General features: G+C 46.5%; 2 protein-coding genes across 8 annotated transcripts in view; both read right to left on the bottom strand.

Moving 5' to 3' along the window:
* Positions 1-3372: 3372 nt before the first annotated feature.
* Positions 3373-17140, bottom strand: part of LOC135910090 (GA-binding protein subunit beta-1-like) — a 74162-nt gene continuing 60394 nt past the window's right edge. For all 7 annotated transcript variants that reach the window (XM_065442104.2, XM_065442106.2, XM_065442101.2 and 4 more), the window contains 2 exons: positions 13267-13397; positions 3373-3673 (listed from right to left, as the gene is read on the bottom strand). In XM_065442104.2, coding sequence (XP_065298176.1) covers positions 3518-3673; positions 13267-13397 — 287 coding nt within the window. In that variant the 3' untranslated portion in view covers positions 3373-3517. The remainder of the gene's footprint in view (positions 3674-13266; positions 13398-17140) is intronic.
* LOC139059407 (uncharacterized) lies at positions 7399-11822 on the bottom strand. Its single transcript, XM_070537792.1, has one exon. It carries the CDS (start codon positions 11817-11819, stop codon positions 9300-9302), a length of 2520 nt encoding a protein of 839 aa, XP_070393893.1. The 5' UTR covers positions 11820-11822; the 3' UTR covers positions 7399-9299.

Genomic DNA, 17140 nt, shown 5'->3' with positions numbered 1-17140 from the left:
GTGAAGTGATATTGGCGGCGAGGAGTTACGGAGTCGCCATCTATCAGAAGCGCCTCGCTGGCGTAGTATGAGGGATCACGTGGCACGCTCCTCATAGGTTTTGCTGTCAGCAGTCACTGAAAACACCACGCGCGAGTTCTCCCGGACATTTTTGTAAGTACTTTCGAAACGAGAGAAGTTTCTTAGTGTCTAAATAATAATCTTGGGCAAACTGAAAGCACACAATCGTTTACAGACGCCATCTCTTTACCGAATACGTACAGTGAACGCCACTGCGCGCGGTTGCCGCGATGGAGTCTCCCGAACCGGCTTCTTGCGTGGAAGGTAGGCAAACGCCGAGAGCAAACTATGTGAAATAGGTTCTTATAGTGTTTGTATAACTAAATGGAGCGTAATAGAACGAAGCCTCAATGCAGCGATCGCGCAGATTCGCAGCGAACGATTGCGGGCCTGCATGCTTGTCCGCGCACTGTTTCGATTTCTCCGCACGCGCGTTTTCTCACCGTGCCATGAGCTTTAGGCCGCAGAATATAAGCATTTGACAGTTTACAAGCAACCATTGTTGCGTGGGCGCTATCAGAGCTGTTCAAAAATAATTTCATTGTAGAGACTTTGACGCCTACAGGGACTGTAATGTGCCGTCGCGACGATTCAATCTTTCTTTCTTCTAAATTCTTTGACCTTTCAATATTATTCCTCGAGTTGCGTCGCACTGTATGTTTATCGGTGTTCTCAGCGTGCAATTTCCCGCTGCTCCTTTTTTTTAATCCAGTGCATTAATTCATAACACAAACATGACCATATGCGATGCTTTTTTAAATGTGCTTCTAACCGCTGCCTTTCCACTCCACTGAACTTGCCAGTATCCATAGCATCGACAAGTTCATAGACCAAACCGTCATGACATTAGTCGGGCAGCGGACTCGGGCGAGCGTCTCAGTGCGCGTTTTCAGAACATCGCAGACCGGGCGCCGTAGCAGAAATCTTCCTCGCGTCTGTGCTTGCTGCATACCCGAGTTGTAGCCGATGACTGTTTGCCGGTTTTATGTTTCGCGAGCCAAGCTTCACGCAGCGTCTTGTCCTGCGGCTACGTGTGAATAAGGCTGACACCGGCCTCCGTTACGTGCGTCCGGCCCTGCGGCACCGAGCAGTAGCCGACCATGTTTCGCGCCTTCAAAGGCAGCCACTACCTATTGTAGTGCTTTGAAGCGTTGTGAAGGAGACACTCGAAGCGGGGACATTTCGCTACAAAATGAGGACCGCAGCGTACGAGGGAATTTAAACTCGTTTTCAGCTCGCTTCGGCGCGCCCGAAGCAGCCGACGCGGTCGCTATGTCCACGTGATCCCTCCTAGCACGTCACGCCGACGGTGGCGCCAGCTTTTCCAGTGGTGGAGCTCGAGGCCAATAACTCGGCATGGCGGGATTTTATGCTGGCGTTGAGGCGTACGGAGCAGCCAGCGCAATATATGCGCGCGTGCTTGAGCCTACAATCAGCTTCCGAGATCGGTTGTGTATTTCTTAAAATTCGTTTCTCGGATGTGACTTTACTGCAACGTTCTGACTACAATTCTAGGCAGTGGTTTCGTAGCAAGGAGTAGCTAACACACGACTATCGTAACAGCGCGAGTACCGTTCTGCTACAGAATGCATTCTGGTGTTTACTTCAACAGGTGTTCAAATTGTTATCTGTAGATACACTGCGCGACCACTTCATTCACGGCGACACGAATAGTTTTATTGCGATAGCAATTACATGGACACTCCAGGCGCATTTTTGCCATCGCTGTAGGCGACGCTGTGTGAGAGAGAGAGAGAGAGCAAGGACAGGAAAGGCAGGGAGGTCAACCAGAAGAGCACCCGGTTTGCTACCCTACACTGGGGTGGGGGAAAGGGGAATGAAAAGAGGAAAAGAAAGTAAGCACTGAGTGCGTGTGGGTGGGACACTATACACAGGGAGACTATAAATGGTCTCTTAAGCCAGTGCACATAAGCCGGAACCTCACATCGCCGTGAGGTTCTGTATGAGTGAAGGGTGTGAGGGTGAGTCGGCGAACGCAGTTCAATATTGCGTGCGCAAGCGAGGAACGTGGCCCGGATGCGTGCCCTCTCCTGTGGCGTGCTAGGCAGGGGGGTGTTGCGTCTTGGGGATCGAAGACGTGAGATCCTCTTTCCTCGTGGAGAGGTAAGTGAACGTGAGGCTGTGTCCGATATTCAGGACGTTCGACAAACACTTATATATTTACATATGTACAAGAATGTGCAAAGTGGTAGTCGCTGATCACTCCCACCGTCCGTAGCTCCTTTTATGCGTTGCGTGATTATTGTTTAGCCACTTTCCTCAATTCGGTGTCAGGAAGCCGATGACATAAGGTCCCACCAATTCGTAGGTAGGTTGCCCTTTCCGCTGACTCCAATCGTATTCTGACAGGTGATGGCCGGATCATTGCTAATTGCTCAAACCTCTCCTGAACGAGGTATTGCTGCGCTGGTCATAATTCATCTGTGTCGAGAATCATTTTGACGAGGCCGTCGGCCCGTTCCCCATAATCGTGCGAGCTGTGACCGAAGGGCGTCACGGGCCAGCGGCTAATCACAACAGGGGTGACGCGAGGGAGGAGGGGTGTTCTTCTCTGGCGGCTGCTATGGTGCCTCGATGTCCTCCTCACCCTCCACTTCGTAGAGTGGAGAAAGCTGAAGCTAAGTGCACAGGCAGCCGAGACTGCAGCAATCCTCCATATGAATGTGCCCATAGTGTCATTTCTCACACAATTTTGGACTGAAGCAGCTGGCATTATTGGCTAAAGCTATTATTATATGTGCAGATAGCTACCTTTTGTGCCAAAGTGCTTAAATAGCTTAGCTTACTAAGTGTTGTTGCTTGTTGTGGTGAAAACCAAACTAGAAATTAACCAAATCCTTTGACAAGCTGGAGCAGCAGCATAATATAAGCTGCATGTAGAAGTTATTCAGAGTCTGCACTCACATGCCTGGCCTGTGCATTTCTAAGTGTGAGGAAGACATGACACATCAAGCTGGGTAGGGGGGCCTTTGTGAGGCCAGTTGCATCTGCCTTTAACCCCTACATTAAATGCATAAAAAAAAGCTAATATTTAAATATATATGAACTACAATCAAACATGAATACAACAAACACAAATATAACAAATTATTGGATTAAGAAAAAGTCATCTTAAACGTTTATCGCTAAAATTGGCATGTTACGAATGTCTGATACAACAGAATTATTTTTGTGCCAGATGCGCTTTCTTTATTTGAACTGTATTTTGATCAAAGGTGTTAAAACATCACCACTGGAACTTTCAAGGTATCACAAAAAATTTTTAAAAATGAAACACAAGGGAACCACATGTTTGCTATAAAAACAATGAGTTCATTGCAATGCGCAGTATGTACAGGCAATCAGGGGGAAAAAAAAAGTGTTCCCTCGTCCCCAAGAAGCCCTGGTGAGATGACGATGGCCACACGATTCTCTGTCCTCCTCTTGCTCTCATCTCTCAGCTACTGGACTTCATCTGCTCCAGCTGCTTCTTGTACTGCTCAGCTTCGTGCGACTTCTGCTGAAGCTGGGCCTTGTACTGCTCTGCCTGCTTACGAAGGGCCTCCAGTTCCCGCTGGAGCTTGTCCTTCTCCTGATCCACTGGGGATTTGGCCTGTGCAGGGACAGACCACAACATCACACCGCAGATCAACAAACAGGTTCATTAGGGTGGCAGTTTGGGCACGTTGGTATTCCATAAGGATGACTAAAGCTGAGCAAAGGATGACTAAAGGCACATACGTACACACAAAGACACTACTTCGTACAGCTTATTACTGTGTGACCCTTTTGCTACTTTACGCCACACATACGTGAATGTAAGCCGAGCATGTCAGTGCACAATATGAGGAAACCAGAAAGAATTGACAACCTATCAATTCTAAGTAGCCCATGCTGGCACTCCAAGAAAATCAAGCTGTTTTGCTATATAGAAGGCATGCTTTATACACATTTCATAAAGCATTTTTATCGCTTTTGCTTCAACGATCTCTCTAGAAAGCCGATTCTTGCTTCTGTGTACATACCAAATTTATTCGAATCACATGCCAAACTCTAGGGTTGGCTTAGATTCGAGGATTTAAAATAAATGTGACAATTTGTAACTGAAAATAATAAGTGTCGTGCATAGCTAGCGCCATTATTAGCAGTGCCAGTAGCCAACTGAAGTACACGAGCGATGTCACCATATTGACCTGTGTCGTATCGGTGTGTGGTGCAGCGTTACCGTAATTGGACCAAACAGGTGACGCCACTGCAGTGCCGCTTTCAGTCGAAAAGTTGTGCTAGCCACAGAGGCATCATCAAACGTTCAAGCCAGGTGGGACTTCAGCATCGATGAGAAAAACGTCCGTCAGTGGAGGGGGTGACGGGAGATGCTTCTTGCATTTGCCGCAATGAGAAGATGACAGCAATAAGGAAGATAAGTGCGCGATAACAGAGAGGAGTTGTCCACAGAGATCGCGCCGCGTTTTGACGCGTACGAGCCGTGCAGCTCTGTCTGCGCATGTGTGGGTGCGCGGATGCAAGCTTGTGTGCCTCCGCAAGCGTACGAGGCTAGCAACGATGATGATGTAGAGTGAGCTAGGCATGTTCATACAGTGAAACCTGGTTAATTCGGCCCCCGTTAACTCGGAAATTCGGTTAATTCGGACACGCCGCCTGGACCCGTCAAAGATGTATATAACCCTATGGCACGAAACTCCCAATAATTCGGACATATTTGGTCATACTTCAGTTAATTCGGACAGTTCGTGGAGAGCAGAGGCACGTGAGGCATATAGGATCAGGTGGCACTAGGGGGTGTTCAATTCACACCGCCAGCAATGGCGTCTTCGATTAGCGTGCGCCAATCTCAAAGGCCATGCTTGCATGTGCTGGGAGTGCCGAAAGGCCAAAAATAAGTCAAGGCCGCCATGTTTATTTTATTGCTACTTTATAGACAAACCTATGTCTCAAAAAACACGGTGGAAATGACGTACTTCTGGCTTTGCAGTCTCTTTTGGGCCTTGGCACTACCTTTGCATCGCTATGGTTATCGGCACAGTAGTTATCTGTCTATGCTAGCAACCGTAATATATACATACATGTTTTCTGCTTTGTATTGCTGTCCACCATTTCCGATGTTGTCTTTTGCTTGTGCAGTTGTGTGATTGTGGAGTTGTGCAGTTCTTTTCGTTGTCGTTTTTATCTTGTTCATTGGTTTGTGTCAGGTGCGTGTGTGAGGATGGCTTAACTTTTTTGTGTGTGTGTGTTAGATTTTGTTTGCGTTTGTCTTTTTTCCGTTTATGCTTCGTTTTTTCTCGCCATCGTGTGTTTACCTGTCCCTTTGTTGCCCAGCTAGCAGTGCCACCATGCGCTCTTATGCCTGACCGAAGCGGGCGAAGCACGAGACGAAGGATTTGGCAGCTAAAGTAGAAATATTGAAAGCCATGAAGTCAGGGGTGCCTCAGCAGGTTATAATGAATAAATTCAATGTGAAGAGAAGGACGCTCAGCACGTACATGAAAAATGAAGGGGAGATTCTTCAGGCATACGACAGTGACAAGTTCGCTGACAACAGGTAGGGACTGCAAACGGCAGCGTACCCGAAACTTAAAGCGTTGTTAAGGTGGATTGCCAATTCGCGCGACGCACAGCTTGCCTTTGAGTGGCCCCTTTATCTGTGCGCAGGCCGAAAAGTACACGCTAAAGCTCAGCATCGAAGACTTCAAGGCATCGGAAGGCTGGATCGACAAATTCAAGAAAAGACATGGCCTGGTCTTCCGAAGCGTGTGTGGCGAGAGAAGGGCTGTGAATGAAGGCGTTGTCGAAGATTGGAGGGCCAGATTAGCCACACGCCTAGCCGATTATGATGCCTGCAACATTATTAAATGCAGACGAGACTGCCCTCTTCTACAAAGCCCTGCCGGATAAAACCATAACATTTAAGGGGGACCCTTGCATTGGCGGTAAACGAAGCAAGGACAGAATAACAGTTTTGCTGGCTGCCAACATGACTGGCACGGAGTGGCTGCTGCTATTGATAATCGGCAAAGCAGAAAAGCTGAGATGCTTCAAAAGCATAAAGAAACTTCCCGTAGACTATCGCTCGAATCGAAAGTCGTGGCTGACCTCGGCGATACTTCAGGCCTGGCTGCGTGAACTGGACTGCTGCTTTTGTGCAAAATCGCGCAAAGTGCTTAATTGTTCTAGGTAACTGTAGTGCGCACAATAATGTGTTGGGGCTGACAAACTTACAATGCTTTTCTTGCCACCTAACACAACGGCTTCCCTGCAGCCTCTGGGTCAAGGAATTATTCAGTATGTGAAAGGCCGATACAGAAGGAAGGAAGCAAGGAATAGCTTTATTGAAAGGGGTTGGGATGAAATGTTATTAGCTCGATGGGTGGGGCCCCATACAGAAGACAAGTGCTTGAGCACATGTTGCTCTCTATGGAGGCAAAGAAAAAATATGATGCAACTCTGCTCAGTGCAGTGCACATGGTGGCGCATGTGTGGAGCAACACGCCGCCCGCACTAATTGTGAACTGCTTCCGACACAGCGGCTTTGTCCGTGACGGTGGTTCTTTGGAATCCGGGGATGCGGATGTTAACCAAAATGCCGAAGGAAGATGACAGTTGCTTTGACAGACTTATGCCTCCGGATGTCCCGCTGGATGAATACATCCACATCGATAGTGACGTTGCCGTTGCCAGTTGCCTCAACGACAACGAAATACCGGATGTGCTAGGCGACGAAGAGCCCAACTCTGATAGCGAAAGTGCACCCATCATGGATGCGTGCGAAGTACCCCGCTACACTGCTAAAGAGGCCGATGACACCCTTAAAGTTTTGGAGGACATCTGTGTCCTTTCACCTGACAGCCTGCGTGGACTGCACCACCTACAAGAACACAGAAAAATTGTGCTTTACGTGCAAATTTCTCGTGCGCAAAAAGCAACAATAACCAGTTATTTCATGAAGTAAAGGTATGTTGATGTTTTAGGCATTTTTCGAGTTATTATTGTCGAAACCTCGTTAATTCGACATTCGGTTAATTCAAACATTTTCTCCAGTCCTGTGAAATACGAATTAATGGGGTTTTACTGTATTAAATAAATTCTGTTTTCATATTGTGAATGCTGCCCTCATATTTTTGGTTTGGCCTACATTCGAGATCAATTTTTTATATTTTTTCTGGCCTCGGACATTTGGGTGTCAGCCTAGATTCTTCAAATTCCAGTTGTTTATTAATCCTTGAAAACACAATAGGAATGTGTCCAGCACTGTTTGGACCCATAGCCATAGGCTAGTCATGGGTCCAAAAAATGAAACACAATAATGGAGACACTTCATTATTTATAAGATACCAACATAAGAAAGTGGGGAGAGCGAAATGTACGTGAGTACAAATGTAAAAGAAAAAGAATGCATAACAAGGAAAAATTGCATCATTTGAAGAAAACATCTTACATGTTCACATTATATGGTAAAATTGGATGCACACAGCAGGTAGAATATACTTAAGATAAAGAATGCATATGCATGAAGAACTGTCTTGCTGTAGGAGCAGGCGTTCGAGCATATTTTATGTGGTGTGAAAGGGTGCTCCATATTTTTGCCCCGATAAAAGAGCTGTCTTTCTCCATATACGTTGTGTGTGGGTAGGAGGTTAATGTTGTCGAGCTACTAGAAATGTTACATTTCTAGTAGCTCGACATGATGTATAAAAGAGGGATATATGGAAAGGGTGGTTATATCTCACGATGCTGTTTACAACAGTTGCCATTATTTGAAGGCGCAGTAAATCGAACGTTCGTATCTATTTGAGTAAATACAGTATGTTCTTCTGCTTATGTGCCTTTTTTTCTGTCTGGGCAATGTTCACCCTTCTTTAGTCGTCATTAAAGGACAACTGCAACAATATTTCGGACCGGGTAAAAACCCTAGTTTAAGGTAACATAGATACAGTCGACGTCCGATAATTTGGATTCCGCGGGGAACATAAGTCCGAACTATGGAATGTCCAAAAAAACGAATCTAACAAAAACAAAGATAATTTTTTTTACGTTTTAAGGCCCCTGTGCAAAGAATATGTGGTCGATTCGTTGCTGCACATACTTCCGCTTGCGTGCAACAAAGTACGCCTGTATTTCTGCCAGTTTCGTGCCGTCGCTGTATGCCATTGCAAAGACTACAAAGGCTGAGTTTGCATGTGAAGGCTCCGGAACACACGGCACATCATCATCATCATCATCATCATCATCATCATCATCCGATTTTGAGTCGCTGTGCGATGGTGGGAGAATTTGCTCATTTTGTCATCGTTCAGTCCGGCACACGACATCGTGCTGTCGACGGCTGCAGTCTTCAAATCCAACGGCAGTAGAAATTGGCACACCACAGCCTAGCGGATCATCAGGGACATCCACATTTGAGCACGCTGTGGTAGGCAGTAGGTCTACGCTCTTCAGTTGTGGAATCATTTGGACTGCGACTTGAGACTCATTCAGAGTCAGACTGCAAGGGGCCGTGGGTGCCATTTGATGCGGCCTGTTGATAAGCTCACAAGAAAGACTTCTTGGAGCCAGTATAGCACTATCTGGCACGCAAACTAAACAAACAAGCACAGAATAGTAAAACGGTGTCCGAAAGGCAAACTCAACAAACAACGGCGAGGGCAGGCCATATGCGGGGTTGCCGGAATAGGATATGATGATCACAATGTTGATGTGCCCTATAATTCAGGCAAAGTCTCCAAGATCGGCATTTGGAGTTCAATCTGAGGTGTAGTGCTGCGACCAAGGCAACACCTCAGGGATTACCATCTAACATGTAATCTCCGAGACCATACGTGATGTCGAGGTTGCAAGAGGAGATAATGTTGGCAGAGTTGGCATGCACTACAGCCACGGATTGAATGTAGAGCTGGTGGCTGTCCGAAATATTGGTCGTCCTTACACATGAAGTCTATGGGGCTACTGACGGTGCCGTGAATCTGTCCGTATTATCGAGCATGTACGGATTATCGGTGTCTGTTTCATCAGACGGCAAGTGCACTATAGAAGAGCCTCTGTGCAAAAATTGACACTTGAAATACGAGCAAGAACATCACAAAAAGTTTCTAAAAATAACCGCTTTTGACTTAAACAGGGTTCGTACACAATATTTGACTGAAAATTCAAGGACATTTCAAGGATTTCAAGGATGCAAAAAGGCAGAATTCAAGGAGTGTTAGCATTTTATTTCCTCACATGACTTAGGAAAGGAGCCCTAATTTCGCATTAATTTCTCGTTCAAGAGCTGTTATCTCCGCTTCTTTTTTTTTGGCTGTTCGACGGAAACTGTTGGCCTTGACAAGACAAGTCAGGTCATTTTTTGCTTCGGCGTCTTCTGAAAAGCGATCCGCTGACTCCTGCAAGCACTTAAGAGTTTTTTGGAGCTTTGTCTTCTTCTCTTGCATGCTCTGTAGCTCTAGCTCGAGTTCTTTTCTCTTCAAGGTTACCTGCTGTGCTACAGCTTGCTTCTTCTGTTCGTCCATGTATAACGCATAACTATGCCTGGCTTGGCGCACTGATGACTTCAGTTCTTTCGACAGCGGAACGTTAAGCAGCCCACCGTGGGTTTTCACGGCCTCGCAGATGACTCGTTGTGAGATATACGAGAGCTCTGCCATATTTTCGACCGCGATCTGCTTGTTTACACTGAAACCTCTTTCTACTGACGCCTGCCCATGGCTAAGCAAGAGAAGGACCTTCACTACTTCCCACAACATCGAGAACGCCGGGTCATGCTTCAACAGGCGCACGAAGAGAACGTCAAGGCGTTCCTGGTCTCTTTCATAGTTTTGCAGTTCATGCCGTTTTTCTTGGCAGAACTGAATGTACTGTGCACACACAATATCTCTCTTGTGCTCAGAAAGAAGCTTGCTGTCAATTAAACAGTTAAGAACAACTTTCAGCTTCCCAAGGCACATTTCTGTCTTTGACATCTCCCTGGGGTCGAAACATGACAACCCTCGAACCAGAGGGTACCTAATAGGACTTCTCTCCATGATTTTCAGGATCATGTTCACAATGAACTTTCGACACTCACCCCTAAATTCAAAAACACACTTGGTACTCGCTTTTCCGCTCTTTAAGATCTTCTCAGCCACTCGTCCAACGTCCACCTTCTCAAGTGACGTGTAATTGGCAGTGTCATGAACATCAATTCGCAGCAGTTTCGTGATGCTCGTGGCTTCTGTCAACACCGAGCGCTTCATGAACTTTGCAAGGAGGCTCCTCAAGACAGTTTCGAGCTCTTTCGCTAAAAAAAATGTCTTTGGAGAATCACTCTGAAAAACAGTCAAGAAAGGCTGCACAACCATTGCAATGTTTAGGGAAAAGTTCAGTTTCGCAAGTGCAAGCTGGTCAGCTTTTAGGAAATCACTGACGTTCTCATACGCTCTACATTTCGGCAAGGGTAGCCTATGCTCGCTCACTGCTTCGGTGTAGTGCCTCAAATGCTCCCACATAGCCAGGGCTCTCTCCAGTACTGGCACGTTCTCGACCCAACGGTGGGGTACGAAAGGAAGTGGAAACAGCTTGCTCCTTGTTTCTTCAACAAAATCTTCACGGCGGGCCGGTGCATCATGGAAGAGTGAGAATAAGCTCGAAAGAAAGGTGTCAACTGGCCAGCTCGTCGCATGCATTCCTGCTTTGTAAGCATTATGCACTGTGTGCAAGCCACATGAACCAATATCCAAGCACTGAACTTGAAAGTCATTCTTCATGTGCTGCTGCAACTTGTTGAAAAGACTCCAGTTGACATTCGGGCCGTCCATCGAGAGCTGCACAATCTTGCTCAGGGGAAAAGACGCGAGTGTTTCCGTCAACTTCTGCATAAGGTCGTCCGCTGTGCTGTGACCCATGAATGTCGAAGTCAGGTATCTGGTTGCCACCTCACAGTTGTTCCACAATCTGACGTGAACATCAAGTTGTTTTCTTTGCAGGTATTCATTCAAGGTTTCGTCAAAAAGCACAACAAAATTGTCAGACTTCTCCATCATTTGCTGTACCTGCGAAGTGAAAAATGGGCGTAGACCATGGCACGCGACATACGCGCATTTTTTCTCAGAGCAAGTGAAGCTTCTCGCTACCTCGCTATCCGGAAACATCTTTTGGAATAGCTGGGAAATGGATCCACTGGAGCTGTAGGAGTAGTGTGACGACACAACTTTCATCGTCCACAAAATCTCGGCTTCGATCACGGAATCATGCTTTCTGCAGTCTTCCTCAAGTGTCGCAGCCCGAGAGGAAGTTGCCGTGGTTTCACGCTTACAAGGAGCCGCGGACGTCAGATTTCTCGCTTGCACCAAACTTGCGACGGATGAGCAGCCCTCACCTGCTGCAGTTTTGGATCGGTGCTTCGCGCCTTTCTGGTGGCTCTTCAAGGCAGATTCCCCCATCGTTGCAATGTCGACCGTCTTCTGACATATTGCGCACTTTGCTCGATAAGGATCGCTTGGTTCCGGTCTCACCCAGTGACGATAGTCCGTATGTTGCAGCCACGCAGACTGAAACTTGCACTTCCCGCCCGGCATCTTGCCAAAGCAAACACACAACGCAAACGCGAACTTTGCTGAAATGGCGCGCACGAGGCCGACAGACGGCCCAACTATAGTGCCTAAAAGAGCACTCACTAGTGCGCCGAGCGCGGGTGTCGCGGTAGCACCGAGAGTGATGCCTGCCGCCGCCGGCCGCTTGGTGCGCTGTACTACGAGACTGTGCCGGACCATGCTGAGGCATGGGCGGACATCAGCGAGACACGACGCGAGCCTCCCCATTTGCCCGGCGATCTGCCTCTGTTATGTTCTTGTCTCAATCCGCGATACATTCGGGGTCTGCGGACGCGCTGGGTAATGAGAGGAGCCGTTTCTTTCCACGTCTGTCTGGGAAATCGCAGTTTCGCGACCTGTTTAAGGTTTCTTTTGACAGACGAGCGCACACATAGACGCGAAACACCCACTCACAACAAGAAAAGACTGCAACGAAAGCGGCAGCAAGGCGCGAACTGAACTACGCATTGCAATCAACGCATCGCAAACGAACGCCATTCGAACTCCCCACGGTTTAGTATGGTGCCGACAGGCATCGCCGTCTGGTGGCCCGCGGCGGCAGGCATCGCTGCCCGTGCCAACGTCGCGCGTTGCAGACGCTCGGTGGACGGTGCACTAGAGTATATTTTAGGCACTGTAACCGACCGAGCGATATGCCTCGCATTGGATTGGATTCGATTTCCGATGCATATTAGTTGCTAGACGATGTAGGGGCTGCGGGATTTAAAGCCGAAACTTCTTGCTGTTGCCCTTTAGTCAACACAGCTTGTTTTCATCGGCATTCGTAAGCGAAAGGGCCTTTTAATTCAGCGTGACTTGCAGAGGTACGTCGTTAATTTTTTCTATCGGAACAAATCCCTCGGGATTTTCAAGGATTACAAGGAGCTTACGGGTATTCAAGTAGTTTCAAGGGCCCTTGAACTTATACTGTCAATATCAAGGATATTCAAGGGTTTCAAGGGGCTGTGCGAACCCTGCTTAAAGAAACACCACCATTACCACTCGCTGGAAGTAATGCAGAACCTAACAAATTAGTGTGCTATTACTGATTACAGCTCAGTTCTAGTAATGAAGGTTTGAAAAACATGATTTTATCAATAGAATGACTGCTCAACAAAATCAAAGTGCTTTTTTCCCTCTGAAGCTAAAGAATTAGTGACGCTACGTTGTACTGGATACCAATAAGGTTCTCAATTTAATATTGGACCTATATTTTGTGGCAATCTTTTATTGCATAGAAAGGTGGTTTTCCAGTTGTTCTCCAAAATACAGGAGGGCTTTCCCAACTTTACGGCAGGTGGGTTATCGTAAGGAAAATCTGCGTGATAGACGTAAATGGGACTGTACATCACGTGACTGAATCACCGTTCCATGCACAGCCATTGTCGGTGCTGTGCATGTTGATCACGGCCGCACCGACAGTAAAAAGCGGGTGAAGCAGCACCGAGGACTGACGGGTTAGACCTAGATGAGTTAGAGCTAGACATGTTTGTATCACTTGTCCCTTCACCCATGGTGTTCAGCATCCTGAATAAGAATGTTCGCTACCCACGACAAGGTACATTACTCTGACTATTTGGCTAGCCTTGGTGTGTTGCTTTCTGTTTGCTCATGGGCCAAAACTTACCTGAGATTCTGTCATGACAATCGGTGTAGCTGTCGATTTCCCATTGACCTTGTCAGGGACAGACACCTTCCTGATGCGCTTCATGGGTGGCTCTATGGGGCTCTTGATGATCATGTGTGAGGCACTGCCATCTGCACAAAAGTAGAAGCAGTTCTAATCAGAGAAAGTGACCATAAATAACTGCCTCTGTTGATAAGCCTTTGTTGCATGCTTTCATTCATAGCTATACTGGAATGTATAGCCTCGCCCTCATTAAAGAGTGAATGCAGTTGAACTAGGATATAACAAAGTATTTAGCTTTTTATGACTTCCTGTCTATAGAACACCATGTGTTTAGAATCTCAATATAACAATGTGTCTTATACACCATTTCAATATAACAAAATTTTACTACTACCGCGAAGGAATACAGAGACAATAAATGGAAACTTCTGTGGATGCAGATGATCAAATGGTTGATTTATAAGTGGCTGCTTGTGAATGCACATCTCAAATCATGCACCCAAGAGGGACCGCAGAGCAGAGTCAAGTCCAAGTGTGATAAGATCCTATAGCATCCCGCATGCTATATGCTTTGGATGAGAGTGAAAGTATGCAAGGATGAGCCAAGAAGGATGGTGGGCAGATGAGTGCAGTCTTTCCGGGAGTGCAAGAAAAAAAAGGGGTGAGGGGGTGAGGTAGGGGAGCAAGGTGATGGAAGCGGGAGAGGGGATTGGGGAGGGGGTCAGGTTGGAGTGCATCTATCTCTTTACTAGCAGTGACTGAGTGCACATGTAGCCTGTACACCCTCTTTTACAGGTACTCTATGTGTGCAAAAAGTGGGAGTGCCAAGATGGCTCGGTATCGTGTGCTGGCTTCCCGCACATTCAGTACTGGAGGTTGAGTAATCGCTTCATAGGCGTGTTGAAGCGAGAGGCAGACGAAGCACGCGCTTCTCAGGCACTCCTTTCATAATAGCATTGTTCGATTGCGGGCGACACTATCAGCATGCCACAGAGAAAAATTCAACAAGAGCGGAAACTTTGCAAAAACTGGCAATGCCGCGTCTAGTGTTCACATCAGCCATTAGCTGACGCGAGCATACTAAAAAAAGAATGGGAAATGAATAGACAATATTTTTTTTTTTGGTTCTTTCCTGCCAAAACTAAGAAGTTTTGCGTCTAAATGAAATTCTATGCAACTTATTTTTCTTTAAGTCGCATGTTATGAGTAAGAAACTGTGCAGGCTTCCTACAGTTTGCTTGTGACGATGCGTGCCAAGATATGCCGCAACGGTATCACCATATTTAACTGCATTTTCGCTAAATATTAGAATCATTTAGTTTTGTATTCAGTACCAGAAAAACCTACAAGTGGCACGCATGCTGTGTTAGTGAAGATGAAAGTATGGTTCTTGAGAATTGTTTCAATGTAGTGTTGATTTTATCTCGACACTGAAATAACAGATGTGTGTTGATATTAAGGACAAATGTATTTGGTACTTAGTTCACAACCTGAGCAAACTTACTGCTCTAAATTTATGCAAAGCTCCCAAGGCTCACTAGTGTGATGCCTGCAATTATAGAATGATAGCTATAAAGATGGGTCAGTTAATATTTCATGTCAGATTGTGATGCGAAGTGGCAAATACTCTTTCTCACTTTCACTTTCTTTGTGCTGTTGTGTGCTCTGTGTATGTAGTAAATGCGATGTGATGCGAGCTAGAGCAGTAGACGATATAGTACAAAAAGCCTTACATGGCAAAAGTTAATTTTTTTTTCCATCGGGAAGTTGGCCTCGCAAAATGTAGATGGCATTGCTGTGCTTCCAAAAGCTGCCACTGCAGGATGTATGGGCTTCTATGGGAGCTTCGCTACCATGCATACGTATACAGGGTGTCTACCAAACTGACATTTCCAAATTGCCTGAGCTTTCCAGGTTTTCCCTGAGTGCCTTTACAAAACTTCCTGAGGGATGCAGAACTATGTTTTATGTCAAGGTGGGCTGAAACCATATCACCCGATGCTGTCACTTTGTAGTAAGCATATAAAAAATAAAAAAAAAACCAACTTAGTCCAATTTGAATACTAAGGAGTAGTGCTCATGTTATTCAAAAAGAGAATAGAAGTGAGGGGTTAGTAAAATGCATAGCAAAGAAGATGTCTTCGAAAAAAAATTGCAAATCGAGTCGGACATTCTCAAATATGAATAAAAAGGAGATGCGTACAGAAGAAATATTTTCGAATATGAGCTATTTCTATCAACTGACAGCAAGCTCAGTAGTATGAGGCCTGAACTTTGTCACAATTGAGATTCTCTCTCAACAGCTCGTAAGTCAATGTCAACTGTCCTGACATACTCTCAGCCTGTGCACGACGCCTCAGTGTTGTGCTTCACTGCTTTAAAGAGTTTATTTTGGTTTGGGTGAGGGACACCTGCATCTCGGCATCAGCCAACACTTTGTTTTTTGAGCTCAAGCTGCTTCAAAACGGCGGCAGCATGCTTCCTTTCCTGTTTATTCCTCAATGCGTTGGTCCTTTCTGTTTTTGTCCTTCTTCCGCCACTTGTTCGTCCCACAGAACATTTGAAGCATCTTCTTGGTCAGTTGCACAGGCGAAGTGAAATTTTTCGAACTCCCTAGGGGCCACGAAAACGTCCGAAAACTCAGCCAGTTGGAAAAAAGAAATGCATGTCATTTACTGCCCTTAAGGGTTCAAACTGTCACAGGCACATTCGAAAACTCTACGAAGGCCTGTCAGTACACGTATTAGGCATATCGGTGCTCATACTGTGACAGGAAATACCGGGTGCATGCACGTACAATTAAGGAATACGTACTGTGTCCCGTGGCAATAACCCCTTCCCACGCTTGCTATGCTTCACTGCAATACTCTTGCGTATGCTTCACCAAGTAACATTACTGTACAAAGGCAAAGCTGACTTTCGGGAACCGGCATTATGCAACACACCGTGCTTTCTAAGCTTCTGAGCCAATCACAAGGACCACAAAGGCAGAGTCGGTGCCATTGCTGACAGCAGCGAATTCTTGCAATGAAAAACATGGCACCCAGCGGCAAGAAGCTTAACGACGAACATCAAAGCAGCTAGGTCTGGCGTTGCCGCAGTGGTGGCTACGGCTGCCGCAAATCTGCGTGCGAGAGTGCCGGTTCGAGGCAGCGAGGGTAATCAAAATGGCAGCTGTGGTGGCTTTGATTAATGCTGTTTTAGACCTGCAGTCACAGCAACAAGCCAGGAAAATCGGACGGCAAAGGATTCTTGCGTCCGAAATTTCAGACGCTCTGATACATTAACTTTATGGGGTACGTTGTGGTGCCGCGAAGCCGTCCAAATTATCGGGCATCCAGAAAGTCAGTCGTTGACTGTACACTGGCAACTCCTCCAGCCGATGACAGGGCGTCAAAGATGATTCATTACGATTCCCGCCTGTTACTCGAGCCAGTATTACCGTGACTTTCGACCCTTTCAATAAAATTGCAGCTAATTTTCCCTGATAGAGGCACAAATTCCCTGAGATTTTCCTGAGTTTTCGAGACTGCTCAAAATCCCTGAGAACTTGCTCAAGAATCCCCGAGTTGGTAGACACCCTGCATATACCTTGTGCCAGGTATGCATGCGCCAGGCATGCTACCGAAGCACGCGAGGTCGGCTGTGCATGTGTGTTCGACTGTTCGGTGTCTGACCTGTCTTCTTTTTTTTTTTTTTGAAGTTGTTCAGGTCTGTTGGGCTCTCAGCACATTTTTACATTCCTGCTGCACTTCGACATGGCACTCCTGTGCTACTGGACCATGGCAAGGTGAGAAATTGTTTGACAGTCTACGCTGAATTTCAAGCGATTTAGGCTTACAGCAAGCTAGCGGCACCGGGCATTATGACG

The sequence above is a fragment of the Dermacentor albipictus genome, chromosome 4 (assembly GCF_038994185.2).
Source record: "Dermacentor albipictus isolate Rhodes 1998 colony chromosome 4, USDA_Dalb.pri_finalv2, whole genome shotgun sequence".
In the NCBI taxonomy this organism is placed as follows: domain Eukaryota; kingdom Metazoa; phylum Arthropoda; class Arachnida; order Ixodida; family Ixodidae; genus Dermacentor; species Dermacentor albipictus.
This window is presented reverse-complemented; position numbering and strand designations above follow the sequence as displayed.

Coding starts and splice junctions, on each gene's coding strand:
- LOC139059407 (XM_070537792.1), bottom strand. CDS start 11,819: ATGGTCCGGCACAGTCTCGTAGTACAGCGCACCAAGCGGCCGGCGGCG.